Source organism: Hemiscyllium ocellatum, chromosome 22 (assembly GCF_020745735.1).
Source record: "Hemiscyllium ocellatum isolate sHemOce1 chromosome 22, sHemOce1.pat.X.cur, whole genome shotgun sequence".
In the NCBI taxonomy this organism is placed as follows: Eukaryota; Metazoa; Chordata; class Chondrichthyes; order Orectolobiformes; family Hemiscylliidae; genus Hemiscyllium; species Hemiscyllium ocellatum.
Window position 1 is genome coordinate 26841578 of NC_083422.1, and position 20717 is coordinate 26862294.

The 20717-nt window shown below is 39.1% G+C and overlaps 1 protein-coding gene across 8 annotated transcripts in view; it reads left to right on the forward strand.

Moving 5' to 3' along the window:
- The window catches only part of ebf3a (EBF transcription factor 3a), a 150107-nt gene that overhangs the window by 96776 nt on the left and 32614 nt on the right, over positions 1–20717 (forward strand). For 6 of the 8 annotated variants that reach the window (XM_060841955.1, XM_060841954.1, XM_060841953.1 and 3 more), the window contains 2 exons: positions 10893–10974; positions 18997–19141. In XM_060841955.1, coding sequence (XP_060697938.1) covers positions 10893–10974; positions 18997–19141 — 227 coding nt within the window. The remainder of the gene's footprint in view (positions 1–10892; positions 10975–18996; positions 19142–20717) is intronic. The other 2 variants (XM_060841956.1, XM_060841958.1) reach the window with 1 other exon arrangement.

The window sequence follows — 20717 nt, forward strand, 5'->3', positions numbered from 1 at the left end:
TATGCGGCCCCTGTTGCACCTTGCTGCATTTGATCCCGTTGTGTTTTCACTTTATTTCCCAGTTGATTTCATTCACACCACAAAGTCTACATGAGTTGAACAGTGAAGTGACCATATTGTATCAGATTGGTTCTAATGGAACACACTCAATCCAGCACCAAACAATGCATATTCAATCCATATTCTTGAATTTAAGGGGATAATGATGGCTTATATTTCAATGCAGTGCTAAGTGACTACTGCGGTTTGAGTTTTTCCTTTGGAGGAAATGTTAAGCTCAGGCCTTGCTTGATTGTTCATGTTGTTTTAAAGAAGATTAAAGAACTTGCAACCTATTTAAAAAAGCATAGGGAGCTCTGATATCCTGGTTAGTATACAACCCTAAATCAACACCAGCAAGAACTCATCATCTCTTAATGCTGTTTGTGGAACCTCTCTAGTATAATTTATTGTATTTGAGGTACTTAAGGATAATTCTGAGAAATATGATGAGATATTGTATAATTTGAGCACTTTTGACAATTCTTACTGCATATCAGTTAATCTGCCAGGAAATGCTCTTGCAGTTGGAAGTTGGTAATGCCAGGTCTTTCAAATAGCTTAGACAGGACAACATTCCACAATTTTCCTTGCCTGAGAGCAGATGATGCTCTTCCTCAAAAGCAGTAGATTGGTCTGAATGCATATAGACTTGATACTCAAGCCCCACAAGATATCAACATAGGGAGTGATTAGGCACACTATATGATGCACTTATCTAGAGAACCAACTATCATACCAACAAATAATCACTTACATAGCAGATGCAGAATAATGAAATCACTTTACAGAATCAAATTATATTGTGTAGAGAGAGGCCAGTCAGCCCATTGAGTCTCCATCAACTGCCTGAACAGCATCCACCCACAAATAGACCCCTACCCCATCCCTGTAATCCTACATTTCCCATGGCCAGTTCAACTAACCTGCATATCTTTGGACTGTAAAAGGAGACTGGAGCACCCATCAAAAACCCATGCAGACATGGGGAGAATGTGCAAACTCCACACAGACAGTCATACGAGGGTATAATTGGTCCCTGGTGCTGTGAGGCACAAGTGCTAACCACTGAGCCAGTGTGCCACACATTTTAACTTTAATTCATCTATCTGGAGTAAAATAAAATAACTACTCCCTATCACGTAATGCAGTTGATTATTAAATTATTCCTTTGTTCTTGCTGCCACTATCCTTTCCAAACGTCCATTCCATGTGTTGGTCAGTCTGTTACATGAAGAGCTTCTTGACATCACTCTTAAGTTTTTCACTAGGTTGAACCTTTGCACCCCTGCTCTTTTCTCGTTATAATAGGAAACAGTATTGTAGATCTGCCTTTTGACTGTCTTGATAAAGTGATCTTTCTGTTGCTTTTTTTCAAAGCTAAAGAGACTGTTCATTCAGACTTTCCTCATCACTAACACCGAAGTTAGAACTCTTATACCCAGAGAGTGCAAATGTCTGTTTTTGAAATGGACATAGGACTGAAGGTGGATCTTGACCAGACCAATACAGAGTTCAGCAGTTAAGCCTTAAACTTCCTATTTCCTATTTTGGTTACATAGTTCACCTATCTGTTCACTTAGTTTCTGCAGTAGTTTGACATATTACACACCATCTTTGCTTTTACCCTTATTATTTCAACTCCTTGACAATCTACCGTAACAACATTAACAAATTAAAGTGCTCCTTAGATTTGTATTATCTACAATTTTTATCAGCTTTCATTAAACGTCTGCATAATAGATCAATATTAATTTGAAATAGGGAGAATCCAGACACCAGTTACTGGAACATTACTTTTGGTATTTCCCACCATTCTGATGTAATCAACCTAACAAGGGTCTTCTACATTCCATCTTCATTAAATTTCTTATCCATTCCTAAACTTTTAGCCAGAATACCAATTTGCAATGCAGAACTTTAGCAAAAGAACTTTTTGAAAATCTAAGCATACGACATTGTCGGGCTTTCCTTGGTATACTGTATTTTGTTTATTGTTTAATGGGATGCGGGCAGTGGTGGTAAAGCCAACAGTGGTGGGTGGCATGGTGGCACAGTGGTTAGCACTGCTGCCTCACAGCACCTGAGTCCCGGGTTCAATTCCCGACTCAGGCGACTGACTGTGTGGAGTTTGCACGTTCTCCCCATGTCTGCGTGGGTTTCCTCCGGGTGCTCCGGTTTCCTCCCACAGTCCAAAGATGTGCGGGTCAGGTGAATTGGCCATGCTAAATTGCCCATAGTGTTAGGTAAGGGGTAAATGTAGGGGTCTGGGTGGGTTGCGCTTCAGCGGGTCGGTGTGGACTTGTTGGGCCGAAGGGCCTGTTTCCACACTGTAAGTAATCTAATCTAATCTAATTTGTTGCCAATTCCCAGTTTCCCTGGAACTTGCTTGGCCATTTGAGAGGTCAATTCAGTGTCAATTATATTCACAGCATCATAGAGTCATCCAGCATGGAATCAGACCCTTCGGTTCAACTAGTCCATGCTGATCATAATTCCAAACTAAACTAGCCTATTCACACACTTATCTAAATATCTTTTAAACATTGTAACTGTACCCATATCCACCAATTTTTCTGGAAGTTCATTCTACATATGAGCCACTCCATGTAAAAAAATTCCCTTCATGTTTTTTTTAAAATCTTGCTCCTCTCACCTTAAAAATATGCCCCCTAGTCTTGAAATTCCCCACCATAGGGGAAAAGAAACACCTGCCATTCACTCTATCTGTACTCCTTATGATTTTCTATAAGGTCACGCCTCAACTTCCTAGTTCCAGTGGAAAAGATCCCAGCCTTCCAGCCTATCATTATAACTCACATCTTCCATTTCCAGAAACATCATGGTAAATCTCTTCAGAACCCTCCCTAGCTTAATAATATCCTTCCTCTAACAGGGTGACCTGGATTGGACACTGTATGTTCATGTCTGAAGTAACGCATAGGCTGGATCAGGTCAGGATGGCAGATTTCCTTCTCGAAAGAACATCAATGATTCAGATAGGGTTTTGCAACTATCTGTGATAGCTCTTGGACAACATTACTGAGAATAGATTTAATCTTAAATTTATTAATTAAGTTTAAAACATAACAGCTGCTGTGATGTAATTTAACCTCATACCTCAGAGTTTTAGCCTGGTCTGTGCATGACCATCCCCACGATATTATTACCATGTCATACCCTCAAAATGTCAGGGCAATTTGTAAGTCGGGTTTTCTTACTTCCAGAATCTGTGATGGCTTCTTTTTTTGTTAATTCACTCACAGGATGTAGGTAATTGCTATCTAGGCTAGCCTTTATTGTTTGTCCCTAGTTGCCCTTAAGAAAGTGATGGTGAGCTGCCTTTTTGAATTATTTCAGTCCATTTGCTGTATGTAGACCACAACGATGTTAGGGAAGAAATTCTGGGACCATGACCCAGCTTCACTGAAGAAACGGCGAAATAATTCAAAGCTAGGATGGTGATTGGTTTAGAGAGGAGCTTGTAGGTAGTGTTGTTTCCATGTATTTGTCATCCTTGTCCTTATTAGTTGGTTGTGGGATTGGAGGGTACTGTCTAAGGAGCCTTGATGAATTTCTGCAGTGCAGACAGTAGATGGTACACACTGTTGTGACTGAATGTCTGCTGGAGGAGCTGAATGATTGTTGATGTGGTGCCAATCGAATGGCTACTTTGTCCTGGACGATGCCAATCTTCTGGATTGTCACTGGAGTTGCATTCGTCCAGGCATGTGGGGAATATTCTGCTAGATGTATATGTTTTTGGGGATTTAGGAGCTGAGTTGCTTGCTACAGGATTCCTTGATTCTGACCTGCACTTTAGTGGCATTATTTATTTGGCTCATCCAGTTACCTGTCATTATGTTGATAGCAGAAGATTCAGTGGTGACAATACTATGGAATGTCAAGGGCCACTTGTTAGATTCTCTCATTGAAGATGGTCATTGTCTGGCATTTGTGTGGCACAGTTATTACGTTCCACTTATCAGCCAAACCTGGGTGTTATCCAGGTCCTCCTGTATTTGGATGTGGACTACTTCAATATCTGACGAATCACAAATGATGCTGAACATTGTGCAATTACCAGCATACATCTCCAGTTCTGACCTTATGGTGAAGGGAAGGTCATAGATGAAGCAGCTGAAGATGGTTCGGCTGAGTACCCTAACTTAAAGATCTCCTGCAACGTTATCTTGGGATATAATGATTGACCTCGAACAACAAACCCTTTGTGTTAGGTGTGACTCTAACCAGTGGAGACTTTCCCCCGATTCCCATTGACTCAATTTCTTTGATGCCACAATTGGTCATGCAACCCAATGTCAAGGGCAGTCACTCTCACCTCATCTCTGGAATTCAGCTCTTTTGTCCATGTTCGTATTAAGGCTGTAGTGAGGTCAGCAGCTGAGTTGCCCTAGCAGAACCCAAACTGGACATCAGTGAGCAAGTTGTTGTTAAGCATATACTGCTTAGTAGCACTGTCAATGACACTTCCCCTCACTTTACTGATGATTAAGGTAGACTGATGGGGTGGTAATTGTCCAGCTTTTGTGTACAGGACACATAAGGCAATTTTCCATATTGTTAGATAGATAACTGTGTTTAGCTGTACTGGATCTGCTTGGCTAGAGGAAGGACAAGTTCTGGAGCACAACCCTTCAGTACAATTGTTGGGATGTTGTCTCACCTATAGCCTTTGCGATGTCAATGGCTCCAATCATTTCTTAATGTCATGTGGAATGAGTCAAATTGGCTAGAAACTGGCATCTGTAATATTGGGGACCTCTGGAGGAGGCTGAGATGGATCATCCAGTCAGCATTTGTTGCTTAAGATTTGTTGCGAATGCTTTTGGTGTGATGTGCTGGACTCCCCATTTATTGAGGATGGGGGTATTTGTAGAGCTTTTTCTTTCAGTGAGTTGTTTAATTGTCCACCACAATTCATGACTGCATATGGCCGGATTATAGAGCATAGATATGATCCATTAGTTGTGGACTCTTACTTCTATCACTTGATGCTTATGCTCTTTGGTATACAAATGGTCCTGTTTTGTGACTTTACCAGGTTGACACCTCATTTTTAAATGCGTATGGTGCTAAATCTGGCATGGACTCTCGAACTCTTTATTATACCAGGGTTGATTCCCGAGCTTGGTGGTAATGGTAGAGTGGGGAATATGTCAGGCCATGGGGTTGCAGATTGTGTTTGAGTACGAATGGGCCCATGGTGCTTCATGAATACCCAGACATAAGTTGTTAGATCTGTTCAAAGTCTATCTCTTTAGCATGGTGGTAGTCCCCACAACACAATGGAGAGTACTGTCAATGTGAATCAAAACTTCATCTCTGCTATTCCTGATATTGTCACATACAGATGCATCTGCGGCAGGCAGATTGGTGAGGATAAGGTCATGCGTGCTTTTACTTCTTGTTTGTTCTTGCAAACTCAATCTAGCAACTGTATCCTTCAGGACTTAACCACCTTGGTCAGTAATGATGCTACTGAGCCACTCTTGATTATTGTCCCTCACCCAGCGAACTTTCTGTTTTTTTTCAGCACCCATGTTTTGTGTGCAGGTGTGAGACACAGTGAAAGACAAAAGGTGTACAAATCTTTATTCAATTTCCATCACCAGGAAGAAAGGAAACACCGACCAGTGACAAGCAGTGTCCTTCTCAGAGTGCAATGCTGCATGATCAAATAGTGAGGGGGGGACAGGGATCAAATCAAAATAGAGTTGGAGGGGGAAATATTATATTTCGCTCCCTGCAGTTCCCACCTTTTCCTGAAAATCAGTGCACTTTCTGTGCTGTTTGCAAGTGGAGGAGAATTGATTCATCCTGTGGTGGGATAGGCTAATTACTAGGAGGTTTCCATACCAATGTTTTATCTGGCGTCATGAGACTTCATGGGGTCTGGAATCCATGTTAATGACTCCTAGAGCATCTCCCTTTTGACTGTGTACCACAGTGCCACTACCTCTGCTGGATTTGTCTTGCAGTACTTAAGACGTATCTGTGGATGGTGATGGCGTTGTTTGGCACACTATCTCTACGCTATGATTCCATGAGTTTTACAATGATAGTCTGTTGCTTGACCCATCCATGTGACATTTCTCCCACTTCTGTCGCTGGACCAAGATGTTGCAGGATAGTATGAGGGAACATGGAGCACCTTGCACTCTTCAAATATGGAAGCAGGAGGCTTGTTAGGATACCATAAAGATATACATGTCAGCAAAAAGAGGCAAATGCAAGCATATGTTTAAGACATGAGGGCAAAGTACCATTGTTAACAAAGAAACAATTTGAGAGGTCCCAAAACCCCAATGGATTACATTTGAAGTGCAGCCACCCTTGTTGTGCAGACAAATGAAGAAGCCAATTGAACCACAGCAAGAGACTATGATGAAGTGATCAGTTTTTAGTTGTGAAGATTGGGAGCATTTGTCAGAACTTTGCAGGGTAGACAGATCTGGGTTTGCCATTTTTATTTCTGGTGTCTTAGGCAGTCAGTCTGGTGACATTCCTTTCATTAGGCCTGAGTGACTTGCTAGGCCATTGAGTGGGCAGCCAATGCATTACTGTGGGTCTGGAATCAAAGCTAGGCCAGCATCCTTCTCAAAAAGTACATGAGTGAACCAGGTGGGTTTTCATTACAATCAACAATGCTTATGATTAGACTTGTATTCCAGATTTTTTTTGTTGAATTTAAATTCCACCATCTGTTATGATGAATTTTGAAGCAGAGATTACGAGTCCAGACATAATACCATGAGGCCATCACATCCCCTATTCCATTTATTTTATTACTGGACAGATAATTCTAAAATTTACCTCTAATCAATTCCATTGTTTTACCTGACATTGATGCAAGGTTGATTATTGTCACCAAGTTTTTTTTTGATTGAAAGATTCTACCTGAAAACCCTTTCTAGGTGTGAATCACTTTGTACTAAAAATGACTTGACATTGGTTTAACCTGAAATTTCACCTTTCAGCAGTTTCAAACTCCATTACAGATCAGGGCTCATAATTTGAAATAGCATTCTGTAGCTGTATTGTCAGAGATATGATGCCAATGAGATAGTAAACTAAATGATTGCCTGCTCAGTTAAAATGCAAGTGATCCAGTGGTACTATTTGAAGAGGAGAGAATTCTTTTGAAGTCCTGACAAATATTCCCTCTTCAATCTTCACAACTGAAAACTGATCACTTATTATCTGCTTATAGTCCCCTGCTGTGGTCCAGTTGGCTACTTCATTTGTCTGCACAACAAGTGTGGCTGCACTTCAAATGTAATCCATTGGTTGTGAGGGGTTTTGGGACCATTCTAGTTGTTTCTTCATTAACAATGGTACTTTGCGCTTGTATCTTAAAACACATGCTTGCAATTGCCTCTTTTTTCTGACAAATATATCTTTATGGTCTCCTGACAAGCCACCTATTTCCATATTTGAAAAGTGTAAGTTGCTCCATATTCCCTCGTACTTCTATCCTCTGTTGTGCAGATGTACTTTAAGGATCTTCTTTCCACTGTCAACCCCTAAAAGTTGAAATGACACTGTTTATAGATTTACATAATGCTTCCCACAAGAAAGCAAACTTTTTACTCCCTGATTTTATGGCACTTTTACACAGCTGTTGCTAAAGTGCAGTTACTAAAGCTCTTCCTTATAGGAGCTAATTCTTTCTCTACAAGTTGCTCAGATAATCAAGGCCTCACAGTTGTCAGGTATGTGCAGAGAGGGAGAAAGTGATACATTATTTTGTAAAAAATAAAATTTTTGATATTTTCCTCAATTACTAGTGCCATGGAGCACAAAACAGTTTAAACATTAAGCCAGCTGCATTTCTAAGGAGCTAATCTATTTCTCCTTTGACCAGAGGGAAAGAAATCATTATTACATGATTAGTGGCTTTAGTTAGGCAAAAAGCAGCAGTAGCAAGCAAGGCAGTGAGGATGAGTTGTATTAATTACCTAACACTTGCTGGCAAGATAATTTTATCAGCGATTTGGCCACTGGAAAGTTGCAGCTTTTGATAAAAGCTGATAAGTCCTTAGTTACATCAAAACATTGGGGACAGGGGCAGTGTCAAATGAAATGCATCTCATCAGCTTTTCAGTGACAAACCAAATTCATTCCTCATGTAATTGATAACGGACTCAGCCAATTATTTCACACATTACAATACACAGAGGTCCCTTTTACAGGTTTTGTGCTGCTGTAATTAGCTATGCTAATATCTCCTTTATTGGCCCTAATATTGCTCAACACCTTTTGCCATCCTGAAACCCACCAGAGCCTCATGGCCTGTCAGGATAGCTGATTATTGAGAAGGATAGCTTTAATCAAACATAATTGCAGTTAATTTTTCTCTCCTGCTCTCGTTTGCCAACATCTAATGCCATAGACTCGTTGATATTCCATTAAATTACAATTAAACAGGCTGCTTTGTTTCTGATAGTCTGAACAACACCACAAAGTTCTGTAGCCATTTAAGAGTGCTGTTTAGTAATAATTGCTTCCACACTCACAAAGGAGCAATTTACACAATACCCATGTAGAATTTAAACAGCACATAATGTAATGGATATTACACTTGAGTCTAACACTACAATTAAAATGATTTTCATCAGATAAGAAAAGAGCTCTTGCTAATCAACTTCATAAAAGTAAAAATAAATGAACCAATTCATAGTTCAAACATGCATCAATTGAAGTGGCTGTGAAAATGACATGGAAACCTTTAGCTTTTGTGAATAAGTGTTGTTTGCATCACTGATATGGTTCACTCACACAAGTCATAAGCCATATTAGTGTATTGAGGAATTGTGGGACATATTTATGTAAACAATGACCTACTCCAGAATTAAGTTGTTATGGCAGCTGCCACCTATGTAGAGTATACTCAGTAAAAACATCGATGGACTAAAACTCTCCTTGTTTCAACAGTTAAAGATTTAAATTCCATATTTGGTTATGTTTTCAACGCTGAATTAAATATTGAAAATAGTTTCGATAATTATCATTTGAATTGTATGAATGCTGTTAATGACCACTATATTGAACCTGCATGAACTACAATAAATAAGTTCTCAAGAAGGTGAGGGAGGTCAATTTAGCATGTTGTAAACAACAATTGTATTTATTGAAAATTAGAGAATGCATTTCTAAATAAGTTATATTGGCCAATAAAACAAGAAAAATTAAAGACCTCACATTGCACCCATTTCCATTGGTGGGTGGTATTGTTTTGTAGGGGCAGCAGATTAGCTTGAACTAGAGCCTACCGTCAAGCTGGAGAGATGCAGGAGTAAATAAAGCCTATATTTCAAGCTTGATTTACTCTAAAACCTACTGTGAAAGATTATGACTCTTTAGGGAAATAAACACAGGGTCAGAGAATTAGTGTACATAATGGTCATTTTGATAATGGGCCAACCGATGCAACCTTAAACATACTGTACACAATTAAGCATAATGCACTAATGACAACACAGGATTTTTATCACCTCTTTGTGATCAGCAAATCTGTGTTTGGCAGTAATAAAGAGTTTATTGGTGCTGAAGTCAAAGATTTTCTGCCACACAAAAAGATTTCTTTTGTTGCTTTTAACGCAAGCACTGAGTACTGGTGGTTGAAAGCACAAATTCATGCAGGCTGTCAGATATCACCTGTGAGGTTCCTGTTTGAAGGGTAAGAGAGCAAATGACTAGAAATGCCTTTTGACTTCTTGATACCTGGTACAGCCAATACCCCCTAAGAGACTAGCACCTTATGCCCAAGCTGCCTTAGATGTTCTGGCTTGACAGTTTCAGACCAAAAAGTTACAGGCACGCTAGATGTTGGATACAATGCAGGATACTATTGAAAGAAAACAAAATACCAGTTCGGCAAGTAAATTACATTACTTCAGCAGGCTGTAATGAAACTATATCTATATTGTTTTGTCAAGGCTTCTCTCAAATATGAAATGTTTTATTATTTCTCAGTATTGCTGATTGTGTGAAAATATACAAACGGTTAGCATCCAACAATCAAAAGTTTGCTATTGCTTATATGATAAATTTGTTGATGATTTCTGGTTTAATTGGAAATTTGTTTCAGTGCTGTATTAGTGACCTTACACAGGTATTGAGAAATTAAGAATGGCATTTAGAATATCTTGGGAAATTCAGTGAAATACCTTGAGAGATTGTAAAAGTAGACAGATGCCATCTCTGGTATTCTGAAAGGTAGACATTTCAAAAAAAATACTTCAAGTGACCGTCAAAATATTTCAGGATGCATAAAAGATTCATTTATGTTGTTATATGTTAAAGAGGAGGAACATTTGCTGATGAACTGTCTTCACCCAGTTCCTCACAGATGACATTTGTTCAGAAGATTAGCCAGGTTGTAATGTGCAGCATAATTGCCCTGTGCGTATGTCCCCGAAGTGAAACCTAATTGCTTGACAGGCCCATAACTTTGCTGTATGCTCTCACCTTGTTAGGTCCTATTCTGATGTAGTTAAAATGAAGCATGGCCGCAGGTGTGTGTAATTTACCTGGGTATTGACTTTGCCTGGTTTAATTGCAGAGTAGTTGTTAGTAAAGATTGGTGGGTGGAATATCAAATGACTTATGTTGATGGCAGATGTGCGAGCAAGGGAAACTGTGAATGATATATTAATGAATAATAAAAAGGTGCAATACAAAGGGAGCAAAATACGTGAGCCACGCATACTAATGCAACCTTTTTATTCTTTATGGAGATTTTATTTATTCAGCCATCAATTAGAGCAGTCATTGGCTTATTCTTCTAATCTAATTTTAATATTTTTGTGTTCTATATTTAATTTTAGGTTCTTCTTAAAGTTTTTCCTCAAGTGCAATCAGAACTGCTTGAAGAATGCAGGAAATCCAAGAGACATGCGTAGATTCCAGGTAATTAAAAATTAAAATATTTGCTTTGTAATGGGCTGTTAAATTTTGGGGCAGTATTTTGAACAAGAAACTGGGATTAATAGTATTTTCTTTTGAATGCTGTTTGAGCAGCTGCTGCATATACACATACTTCCATGAGAAGTGGTGGACAGATCACAATGTCAGTTATTGAGGTGTCATCAGTAGCACCTATGTTGAAACTAATGCCTCCAGCCAATAACTTCTCTTTACCTTGCATTGCTAAACAAACATTCAGCATCAGGCAGGTTCCTCAACTATCACCATGTAAAGAAATCATCAACTGCTTACAGATTATTTTCTGGCTGATACCACAATTCTACACATGGTTGATGCTTTGCTGCAGTTGCTTCAAGTTGCAAATGACAATGTGTGTGATATGACAAGTACTGACTTCAAGGCATGTGAACAAATTAGTTGCCACCATACATGGATGTAGTGGTTCGCAGGTTGAAATACAACAAGACTTGGAGAATGAAGAGTTTGGGACAAACTGCTGGAAGATGGAGGAACACAAGGGATAAAAGGCTCTCAGCAGATAGCTATATTCAGCCAGAGTGTTCAGAGTGGAATTCTCCTAACTGTACTGAAAGAATGAGAAATGTGAATGATCTGTGCACTTCAGTAAGCAAGTCCTCAAGCAAACCTGCCATCTGCAGCAGCAATAGTTATAACCTTAGAACAGGACAAGGGTGACGTTGCCAGTCATGAAGTGGCAGTGACGGTAAACTTTTACGCATCTGACTCTTCCCAGTTTGGAATGGAAGATTTTGCAGTGCATTATGTTAAGGAGATCACTGAAGCTCTTCCTCAATGACAGCTATGTTTCATTTTCTCTTGCCAATGAGAAGCAGACAGAGGTAGTTTTTCTAGGATTGTGGACTTCCCTATATTAGAGGATGACATTACAGCACACACAGCACTTTGCATTGCATTACCTGCTGATTTCTCTCTATAGCAGAACCAATATGGATTCCATCCATTCAATGTCTAATTGGTTTGTACCATGAACAGCAAGGCAAATCATGCATGTCAAAGCAGAGTAACTTGGTAGCATTCACATGGTCTTCATTTTATAGCAGTTCACTGTGCCACCTCCAGTTGAGTAATCATAGTAAACCAAAGGCTGGCTAGTGGGCAACAAGGTCTTTTCTTATTACTTGTGCCTGAGATGCGGCTGTCACTGGCTAGACCAGCATTTATTGCCTAACTCCAGTTGCCCTGGAGAAGGTGGTCAGCTGTCTTCTTGAGCTGCAGCAGTCCATGTGGTAGCAACAGCCACAGCACTGTTCGGAAAGAACTTTCAGGCTGTTGACCCAGCAACAATGAACGAACAATGATAAACTTCCAAGTCAGGGTGGTAGATGACTTGAGAAGAGATTATGGGTTGGTGTGTTCCTGTGGCTCTGCCATTGTTGTTCCGTGTGGTAGAGATTGTAGGTTTGGTAGGTAGGAGTTGTTGAAGGAGCTTTGATGAGTTACTGCAGTGCGTCATGTAGATCATACACACTGCCGCATTTATGTACTGATGGTGGAGGGAGTGAATGCATAAGGTGGTAGATGAGGTGCCAATCACACAGGCCACTTTATCATGGATAGAATGGAGCTACTTGGTAGTTGTTGGTGCTGCTCTTATTCAAACAAGTGGACAATATTTCATTCCAGCCCTGACTTGTGATATAGATGGTGGACAAGCTTTAGGGAGCTGAATTACTCATGTCAGAATTCCTGCCTTTGATCTCTGCTGAACACGTGACCCATTGTACAACTGATGCGTATGTCTCCAATATTTATGCAATGGTTCAGATCCAAATCCTCTTATAAGAAGCCAGTCTGACAGCAGTGTCCTCTCCCAAGCCCATATGCCCAGCATTGGGACACTATTCACAAACACCAGCTCACCTAGGTGAGCATGTTGTTTTGAAAGCTTGATTCCCACTTTCAAAGCAACTACCCCACTTGAAACTCAGTCACATCAGGAAGACAGCTTTAGGGATGATATCTTCAAAGCACCCCTGAAGAGGTCAAGTCTACTCACTGTCTCTTCGGAGACAATAGCTTGTGACTGACAAAGGTGGAGAAGGTTCATTCAAGAATTTATCACACATGGAGAGTTTTCATCAGCAACATGCAAGATGGTCAATCAGTCCTGATATCACTATCTGCAGGTCAGTGTTACATTTTTCTTATTATCATTCATCTGAAGCCCCTTCAGAAATCTTTTTATATTAAAGGCACTATATAAAAGCAACTCACTATTGTTGTTGGATTTTGAAAGGGCAGTTTACAGGACAATGCTGGTAGGCGTGCACACAAAACGTTCATGCTTGTGCCAAATAAAGTTTGTAAATAGGGAGGTGTTGGTTCAGGGGAGGTAAGATGCAAGAAGAGGATTACGTATGAGTTTTTTTTTCTTTCACAGGATGTGAGTCATTGGCTATGCCAGCATTTATTGCCATCCCTAAATGCTTTCAATATGTTGCTATTGAGACACTGCAGTCCTTGGCATGTCAGTGCACCCATCGGGTTGTCAGGGGGTATTCCCGGATTTTGACCCAGTGAAAGATGGTGACGTAGTGCACAGCTTGGAGGGCATCTTGCAATTGATGGTGTTCCCATGTATTTTGGATCAGAGTATATCCAAGCATTCTTTTCCAATTCCATTAAATGTAGTTAAGAGAAGACTTGACAACAGCAATTTGCTTAAATATGAACCTTTATTGAGTAATATCAAAAAAGAAAGGAACATTTGTTAAGTGAATGAAAAATAAAGAAGAAACATAATAAACCTCACGCCCTTCTGCCCGTCGGGGACTCCTCGCTCGCGATGCCAGTCCAAGGTGAAATTCAATGACTTGGAATGAAACTTGCTCATTTATGCAGTGTTACAAACAGCAAAGCACAGAAAAACAAGTATAGATTGTGCTGTCTTTGGCACGTACAGGAATATTCACAAGACTCATTCAAAGTCTTGCAGCTGTCGAATATCACCACCAAGTCGAGCCCTTCAGCCCATCCTTTACATCAAGTGTTTGCCGTCCTTCTTAGTAATCAAAGTTTAGTGGAAGATGCTGTTAATAGAGTCTTGCTGAGTTGGTGCTGTGCTTTTTATAGATGGTACACAAGTGCTGCTTTAATGTTTAGGATAGTCACTGTCCTCTAGCATTTTTTGTTCATATTTGGACTGATGTTTAATAAGGTTAGGAGCAGAATAGTTCTGGTGGAACCCAAACTGCGTGTCACTGAGCAGGTTATTGCTGTGCTAATGTCATTAGGCAGTACTATAGATTACTGCCTTCCACCAGTTTGCTAACGATGGAGAATAGATTGTAAGAGCAAATTACTGCAGATGCTGGAATCTGTACTGAAAACAGAAATTGCTGGAGATCACAGTGGGTCAAACAGCATCTGTGGAGATAACATTTCGAGTCTCGATGACTCTTCGTCAGATTGACAAGGTTGGATTTGTTGAGCATTTTGTTGACAGGATGTATCTGAGCAATTTTCCACATTGCCAGATAGATGCCAGTTATGTAGCTGAACTGGAACATATTGGCTAGGGACATGACTGTTACTGGAGCACATGTCTTTAGTACTATTGCTGGGAAGTTGTCAGAGCTGCAGCTTTATCCAGTGCCCTCATATCAAGTGAATTGAATTGACTGAAGAATGGTATCAGTGCTGCAAAGGCTTCAGGAGGAGACCATTGTTGTATACAGGCACCTCTCTATCTTCTACATCACTTACACTTAGATCACCAGTGCCCAACTCATCAAACAGTGCAGCGTAGTGTATCCAGCCAAAATTTTAATGTTGTGGACTCCAATGCAACAATGATTACCAATGGTGCTCTGAACAAGTGCTGACAGCTGCACAACTTTAAATTTGGTAATTTTTAAAAATAGTGGATGTGATCAAACTACCAAAGCCTGAATCCTGTCCTAAAATATTGACCTGGAGGGAAGGTAATTTTTAATGTAAATTCCCCATTGAAGAAATGGCTTTTTCCCTGCCATTTTGCAGATCTCTCACCTTTCCTTTAGCACCCCCTCCCTACTGTTGCTTCCATAGGCACCATGTCCTCTCCCATCCCTCCTCATCGCATCAAAATGAAAAAAATAGTTGGGAAGCACTGCTCTTGTGTATCATCCAAAACTGTGGAAGCCTGCTTTTGTCCACGACATGTCCTTGCTCACTTTTTCAAAGGCCAGTTTTCCTTCAACCACACCTATCGACATTTGCTGTAGCTATGAGGCACAGGCTACCTTACATGGTGCAGACCAGCTTTCACTGATACAGGCTTCCTCTTAAGTGATGGTAGTCACTTGCAATATTGGTTCCCTGCTGATGTGTCCAATCACTGAACAGAGAGATTTGTATTGACTATACACAGAGATCATTCAAATAAGCAGCCAGCATGAAGTTGGCATACAGCCTGCATAGTAATCAGTGGGTGCGGGTTAATCCCACATCTTGCATTACGATCTCCACACCAGATTTTCAAAGCTCTTCAACATATTCCCATGTTGTTTGGTATAAAAGGAACAATTTATAAATTTTGAAGCCATTTATTTGTTTGTGTTCTGCCTTCTTTAGATTGCCCTATGCCAGGCACTCTTTCCTGATCGAAAGGTTGGACAAATGACCTGCTTTCAGGGTTCAGGCAATGAGTGTATGTAATCAGCTCTAAGAAGGTACAGGAGAGTGGCCCGGTTTAACATACCTGCCAATTTTCCTTACCTCCACATAGCATCTTGCAAACAGCCCTGCAGAAGCCAGGTATTCTGAGTGGAGCATCACACACACATAGCTGCATCCTTTGTTCACTCATGGACCTGCTCTCTCATTGGGGCTCGCCTGATGCAAAATACTTCAAACCAATTTCTTAGCTATAAAATAATAATAATAATTAACGTGAATCCATCAAACCAAATGCATTAATAATAATGGCCTTCAATTCTAAATATAGTCTAATTACTTTGTGAAAAGTGTTCATTTAAAATAAAACTCAATTCTTTAAATTATTGGCTTTTGATTAAATAAATTCTTAATTTCTATGTCAAATACCATTAACATCGATCTCTGTGTACTGCACGAACATATCTTTGATTGTTCTTTATATTAGACTTGTAACAGTGACTTCTTTGACAAGTAAAAGACATAAAGACTTGAGAAAAATATGTTGCTCAATGAATAGCATTAGACCAAGAAAACCTTAAAACCTAAAAAAAAGTACTTTATTGAATTTTGATTTTATGCTGAAGTCTTCAGTCTTGGACAGAACTGTCTTTATTTAAACTTAAATGACCTCACTTTAAAAGAGTTTCACTTTGTAAACAAAATAGTTTGTAGATTGTGTTACAGTCAGCTGGGATTACAATGAGGAGTATTACTAGAGTGGTGTTTTTTCTATATGTTTAAACTTATTTTTTCAATTAACAGGTTGGCAGACATCTGTATACTTTTTCTTCCCTGTGCTATTTTGTAGGGAACAGATGGTACCTAACACAAAGTTCTATATTTCTTTCAGGAATAGGCTATTGTTCATTAAAAAATGATGTTCTTTTAAATTTCTGTTTTAACTTGCCTTGTCCATAGACTACAAAGCAGCATCATTAACAAGTCTACATGAAAATTGAAATTGTTACCAGAGTAGGAAGTTTTAACTGCATTATGAATAGATTATTCATTATGATGGATTACAATATATGCTTGGAATCAGTGGTAGTAAGCAATGAACTATGCTATCTGATTTTTTTTTGAGAAAGATATCTGTGCCTAACTACACAAGGAAATATGTTGTAATCATTTTGAAGAATAACCAAATAATTTTAGCCAACATGTCAGAGCTGAACAATATTGTAAAAATTCTCACTGAAAAAGGCAGTAGTGTGACCATTTTTCATGCATCTCAGATACATAGCATTGGTGATATTGATCCATTGATGTGGAGCAGAAGGTCAAACCTAGAATGAGTGGAAATGTCCTCTTTGTCTCACTGACGACTAAAAGAAGCATCAGTCACCAGTGATCTTGTGGTCGACAGTGGAGACACTAGTTACTAGAAGGACTTTCTTGGGTCTCTTCAGTTAATCTGCCTGCTTCTCAGAAGGTTTAACTGGACTTAACTGGGTGTCAGAGCCTAGGCAATCATTTTACTGATTTCATTACCTCAGCACCTTTCTTGAGGTGCACTGCAAAAGCTGGCAGGAACATCATATTCTTTGTTTAATGCTGAACTGCACACTTTTTCTCAGTAAATGACCTACATAACATGACAAATCAAAGATGGTTGCAATTTGACACTTTGGTCTGGCTCTCATATTCTGGAAATAATCACTTTATCATCCTATAAAATATGAATTGTTACTAAGGTGTTAAACATTTTACTTTTACTGAACATTATTTTGTTAAATGAACATACAGTAAAAAAATGAATATATGTATTTATTTAGTTTTTTAATAGTTATTCATACAGACATTTGGCATAATGAATGTAATTTTATGATGTTATTGCTATATATTATTTGAATATCTAATAATGCTTGAAATATTTAGGAAAAACAATGAAGGCAACTCAATGTTTTAGTAGGAATCAAAAGAGAGAATGCTTTCTATCCGAATCAAGTCCATATAACACAAAGATTTTTCTTAAGCCTTCCAAGAATCATAAATATAGAAAAAAAATGTTTGTGCAAATTGATTTACATAACTTCTTTCAGCAGCTGCTCCATCCAATAATGTCAGCATTATTTATGCTTCAAAGTCAGAACATTCCAGAACTTGCATCACGCCATCACCAGGTTGGAACATCTGATCTTGCCACAATGTCCATGCTTTGTTAGTTGAGAGTAGTGATTCCAAATTTTGTAGCTCATCACATTTAGGTGGTTAGAACTGAATGTCCTTACTTAGAGAATACGTGGCAATTCCACTGTTGGGAAAGGTAGTTTAAACTGATATGTTTTCAGAAAGGCACTTGATTTGAATCTGCATAACGTTTTTGCTTGAAGCTTTTCAGATATCAGTTTCTGTAAGGGGTTATATTTGAGGGACATTCTAAGTCATTTCAGTAAATAGTTACTTGAAATGTTACTGTGAACTTCAAAGCAAGTGATAGAATTTCCAAAGTAATTCTCATGGAAGCACACTTGAACATTTCAAGCAGGGTTGTGCATTTTGTATGCGTTCTGTACTACTTACTACTGAGAGGCAGCTGGAAGAGAAGTCTCTATCCATCATCAACTCATGGCCAGTCCCTGAAAGTGGACACAGAATGAAACTCTTTCACTCAAAAAAGGAAATTCCATTGACATACCAGGGTCAATCACCATCAAAATGAACTTGAGAGGGGCTTACTTTACACTGATTGCAAACACTTTCACTATTCATATTCAGTCCTTTCTTTTCAGATGCAAAAAAGTTCATTATTAGTGATTAAATGCAAGTGGAAAATTGACCTGGGATAATTTACCAAGAGAAAGCAGGAAAGTCTGCTGATTTATTAAAGAGTTTGTGGTAATTTCAGAATCCTTACCTCCTTTCATGAGAACCCATTCTCAAGTGAGGTAATTCTAATTAGATAAACTAGTTAATCAATATATCAATAGATCAATGAAAACAGCAACCATTTAAATGAGTAGCTTGAGGGGTATTTCAGGGCTTGATAATGGTGAGTAGAATATTCACATGAATTGCATTCATTTGTTAACATAATAGGCAGATTAAATTGTAATTAGTGTGGCGGGTTTTTAAGAGACAATTATAAGAGAAAGCTTTTACGGAGGCTGCATGAATGACAGGTATTTATAGCAACTACATAAACTGTTCTTGAAAGGAGCATCTTATTCTGGCACCACTCCACACTCTCAGCAAAGACAGTTTAATTTAACTGTAAAATAAGGCCCTTGTATTTCTTTTCAGCTCATTAAGGTGTCAGCACTTTGTCGACTTTTCGCACAATACTGTAACTATCCACTAACCAACGTGTTCTTTTATTCCCAGGTTGTTATATCGACAACAGTTAATGTCGATGGCCATGTACTGGCTGTCTCAGACAACATGTTTGTACACAACAACTCTAAGCATGGAAGGCGGGCTCGCCGCCTTGACCCTTCAGAAGGTACGGCCCCTTCTTATCTGGAAAATGGTAGGCATACACATTTTACATTGTGCCTTATGATTTGTAGAAGCTTTTTTTTCCCCATTACATCTTACATTTCTATTCTTTCAGTAAAACAATCTTCAAGTTACGTTTCCATCCAAATACATTTTACACTTCATTGGTCAAAACGTATTTCCAACCAAGTTAGTCAACACCACCATTTTAATTTATCTCGAGCCTGTTTTCCTCCCTGCCTCCTGACTTTCATTTCTAGCAACATATACTTTCCAGCGAAACCTTCAATAATTCTTTGGAATCTAGGATCATTTTACTTTATTTTACCAGCAGCTTTTGCCATTACTTTTGTTTCTTTTTGGCAATCGTCTCACCATGGTCAGCAGCATAGAACTCCACTGGCAGGTTGGATTTGTAAGTTCCAGTGATGGTAAAACAAACATGATCAAATCTGTAAAGAATTTACTGTGAGGTCAGTTTCCTGTTGCTGGGTCCTGCTGCTGCAGATGAAAACTGTGGGGTTTGCATACGAGAGAGAGAGAAAAAAAAGCACAGAAAATATTTTTCTTCCAACCAATTACGAATGACTGACTGACTGCCTGTTTTGCCTGCAAAGGAACAGTAGAGTATGGAGAGAACTTGGCGGGGGTGGAGGGGAGTGACTTTGAATCAGAGAATTGCCAAAAACTGAAGTATAATGGACTAAAACTGAATCTCTGCCTGCACTAGTTGCGTTTGATGGGAACAGCAAAGTAACAGGAAGTTATGACAGATTTGGAGGGAAAAAAAACGACTTATTTGCCAATTTGATAAGAGTTGCAGTTTTTTGAGGCAGAGGAAACTATGTTGAAAATAAGAAAGCAAGCATCTTAAATTTTTCAAGTGTAACAAATGATCATTAGGACAACCCCAAATGCTGCATTTATTCAAGAGTCACTGAAGATATTTGATTTCAATAAATAATTTGAGCTGCTGAAATGGCCACAATGAAATATTGGAGATAATAATGTACAATATTTCATTTGTTAACAACCAAAGACTAATATGTGCCAAATGCTGGCAAATGGTTCTAGATTTATTTAGGATATCTGGTTGGCATGGACAAGTTGGACCGAAGGATCTGTTTCCATGCTGTATAAGAGTCTATGTAAAATCATGGATCCCCTGAATGAGATGAGTTAGTAAATGTCCAAACTTGCTTTGGATCACACAGGTTCAAAAGATCTCAGGTTGTGTTTGTCTGTATTGAATTTGCTGCCCTCAGCCAAGGCAGGCAAAGAGGATCCCCTCAGTGGGTTTAACTGTTCCCAAACTAGGAAGAGGTAAACATATATTGTTTTGCCATGTTGTCTCAGGCAACATGTTTGTGCAGAACAGTTCTAAACATGGAAGGCAGACGCATTGCCTCAACCCTTCAGCAAGTACAGGCTGCTGTTGCTTCTTTTATGATAACCTCTATTGGAAAGTACATATATGCTGTGTTGGCCCAATGGTCACATAACCTTGCTAACATTCAGTGTCCGAGCTCATACAGTGGTCACCTATGTGAGATATCTGAGGGCTGCTGACAACCAAGGGAACCCCACCTTAACCTTGAGTCACTGCC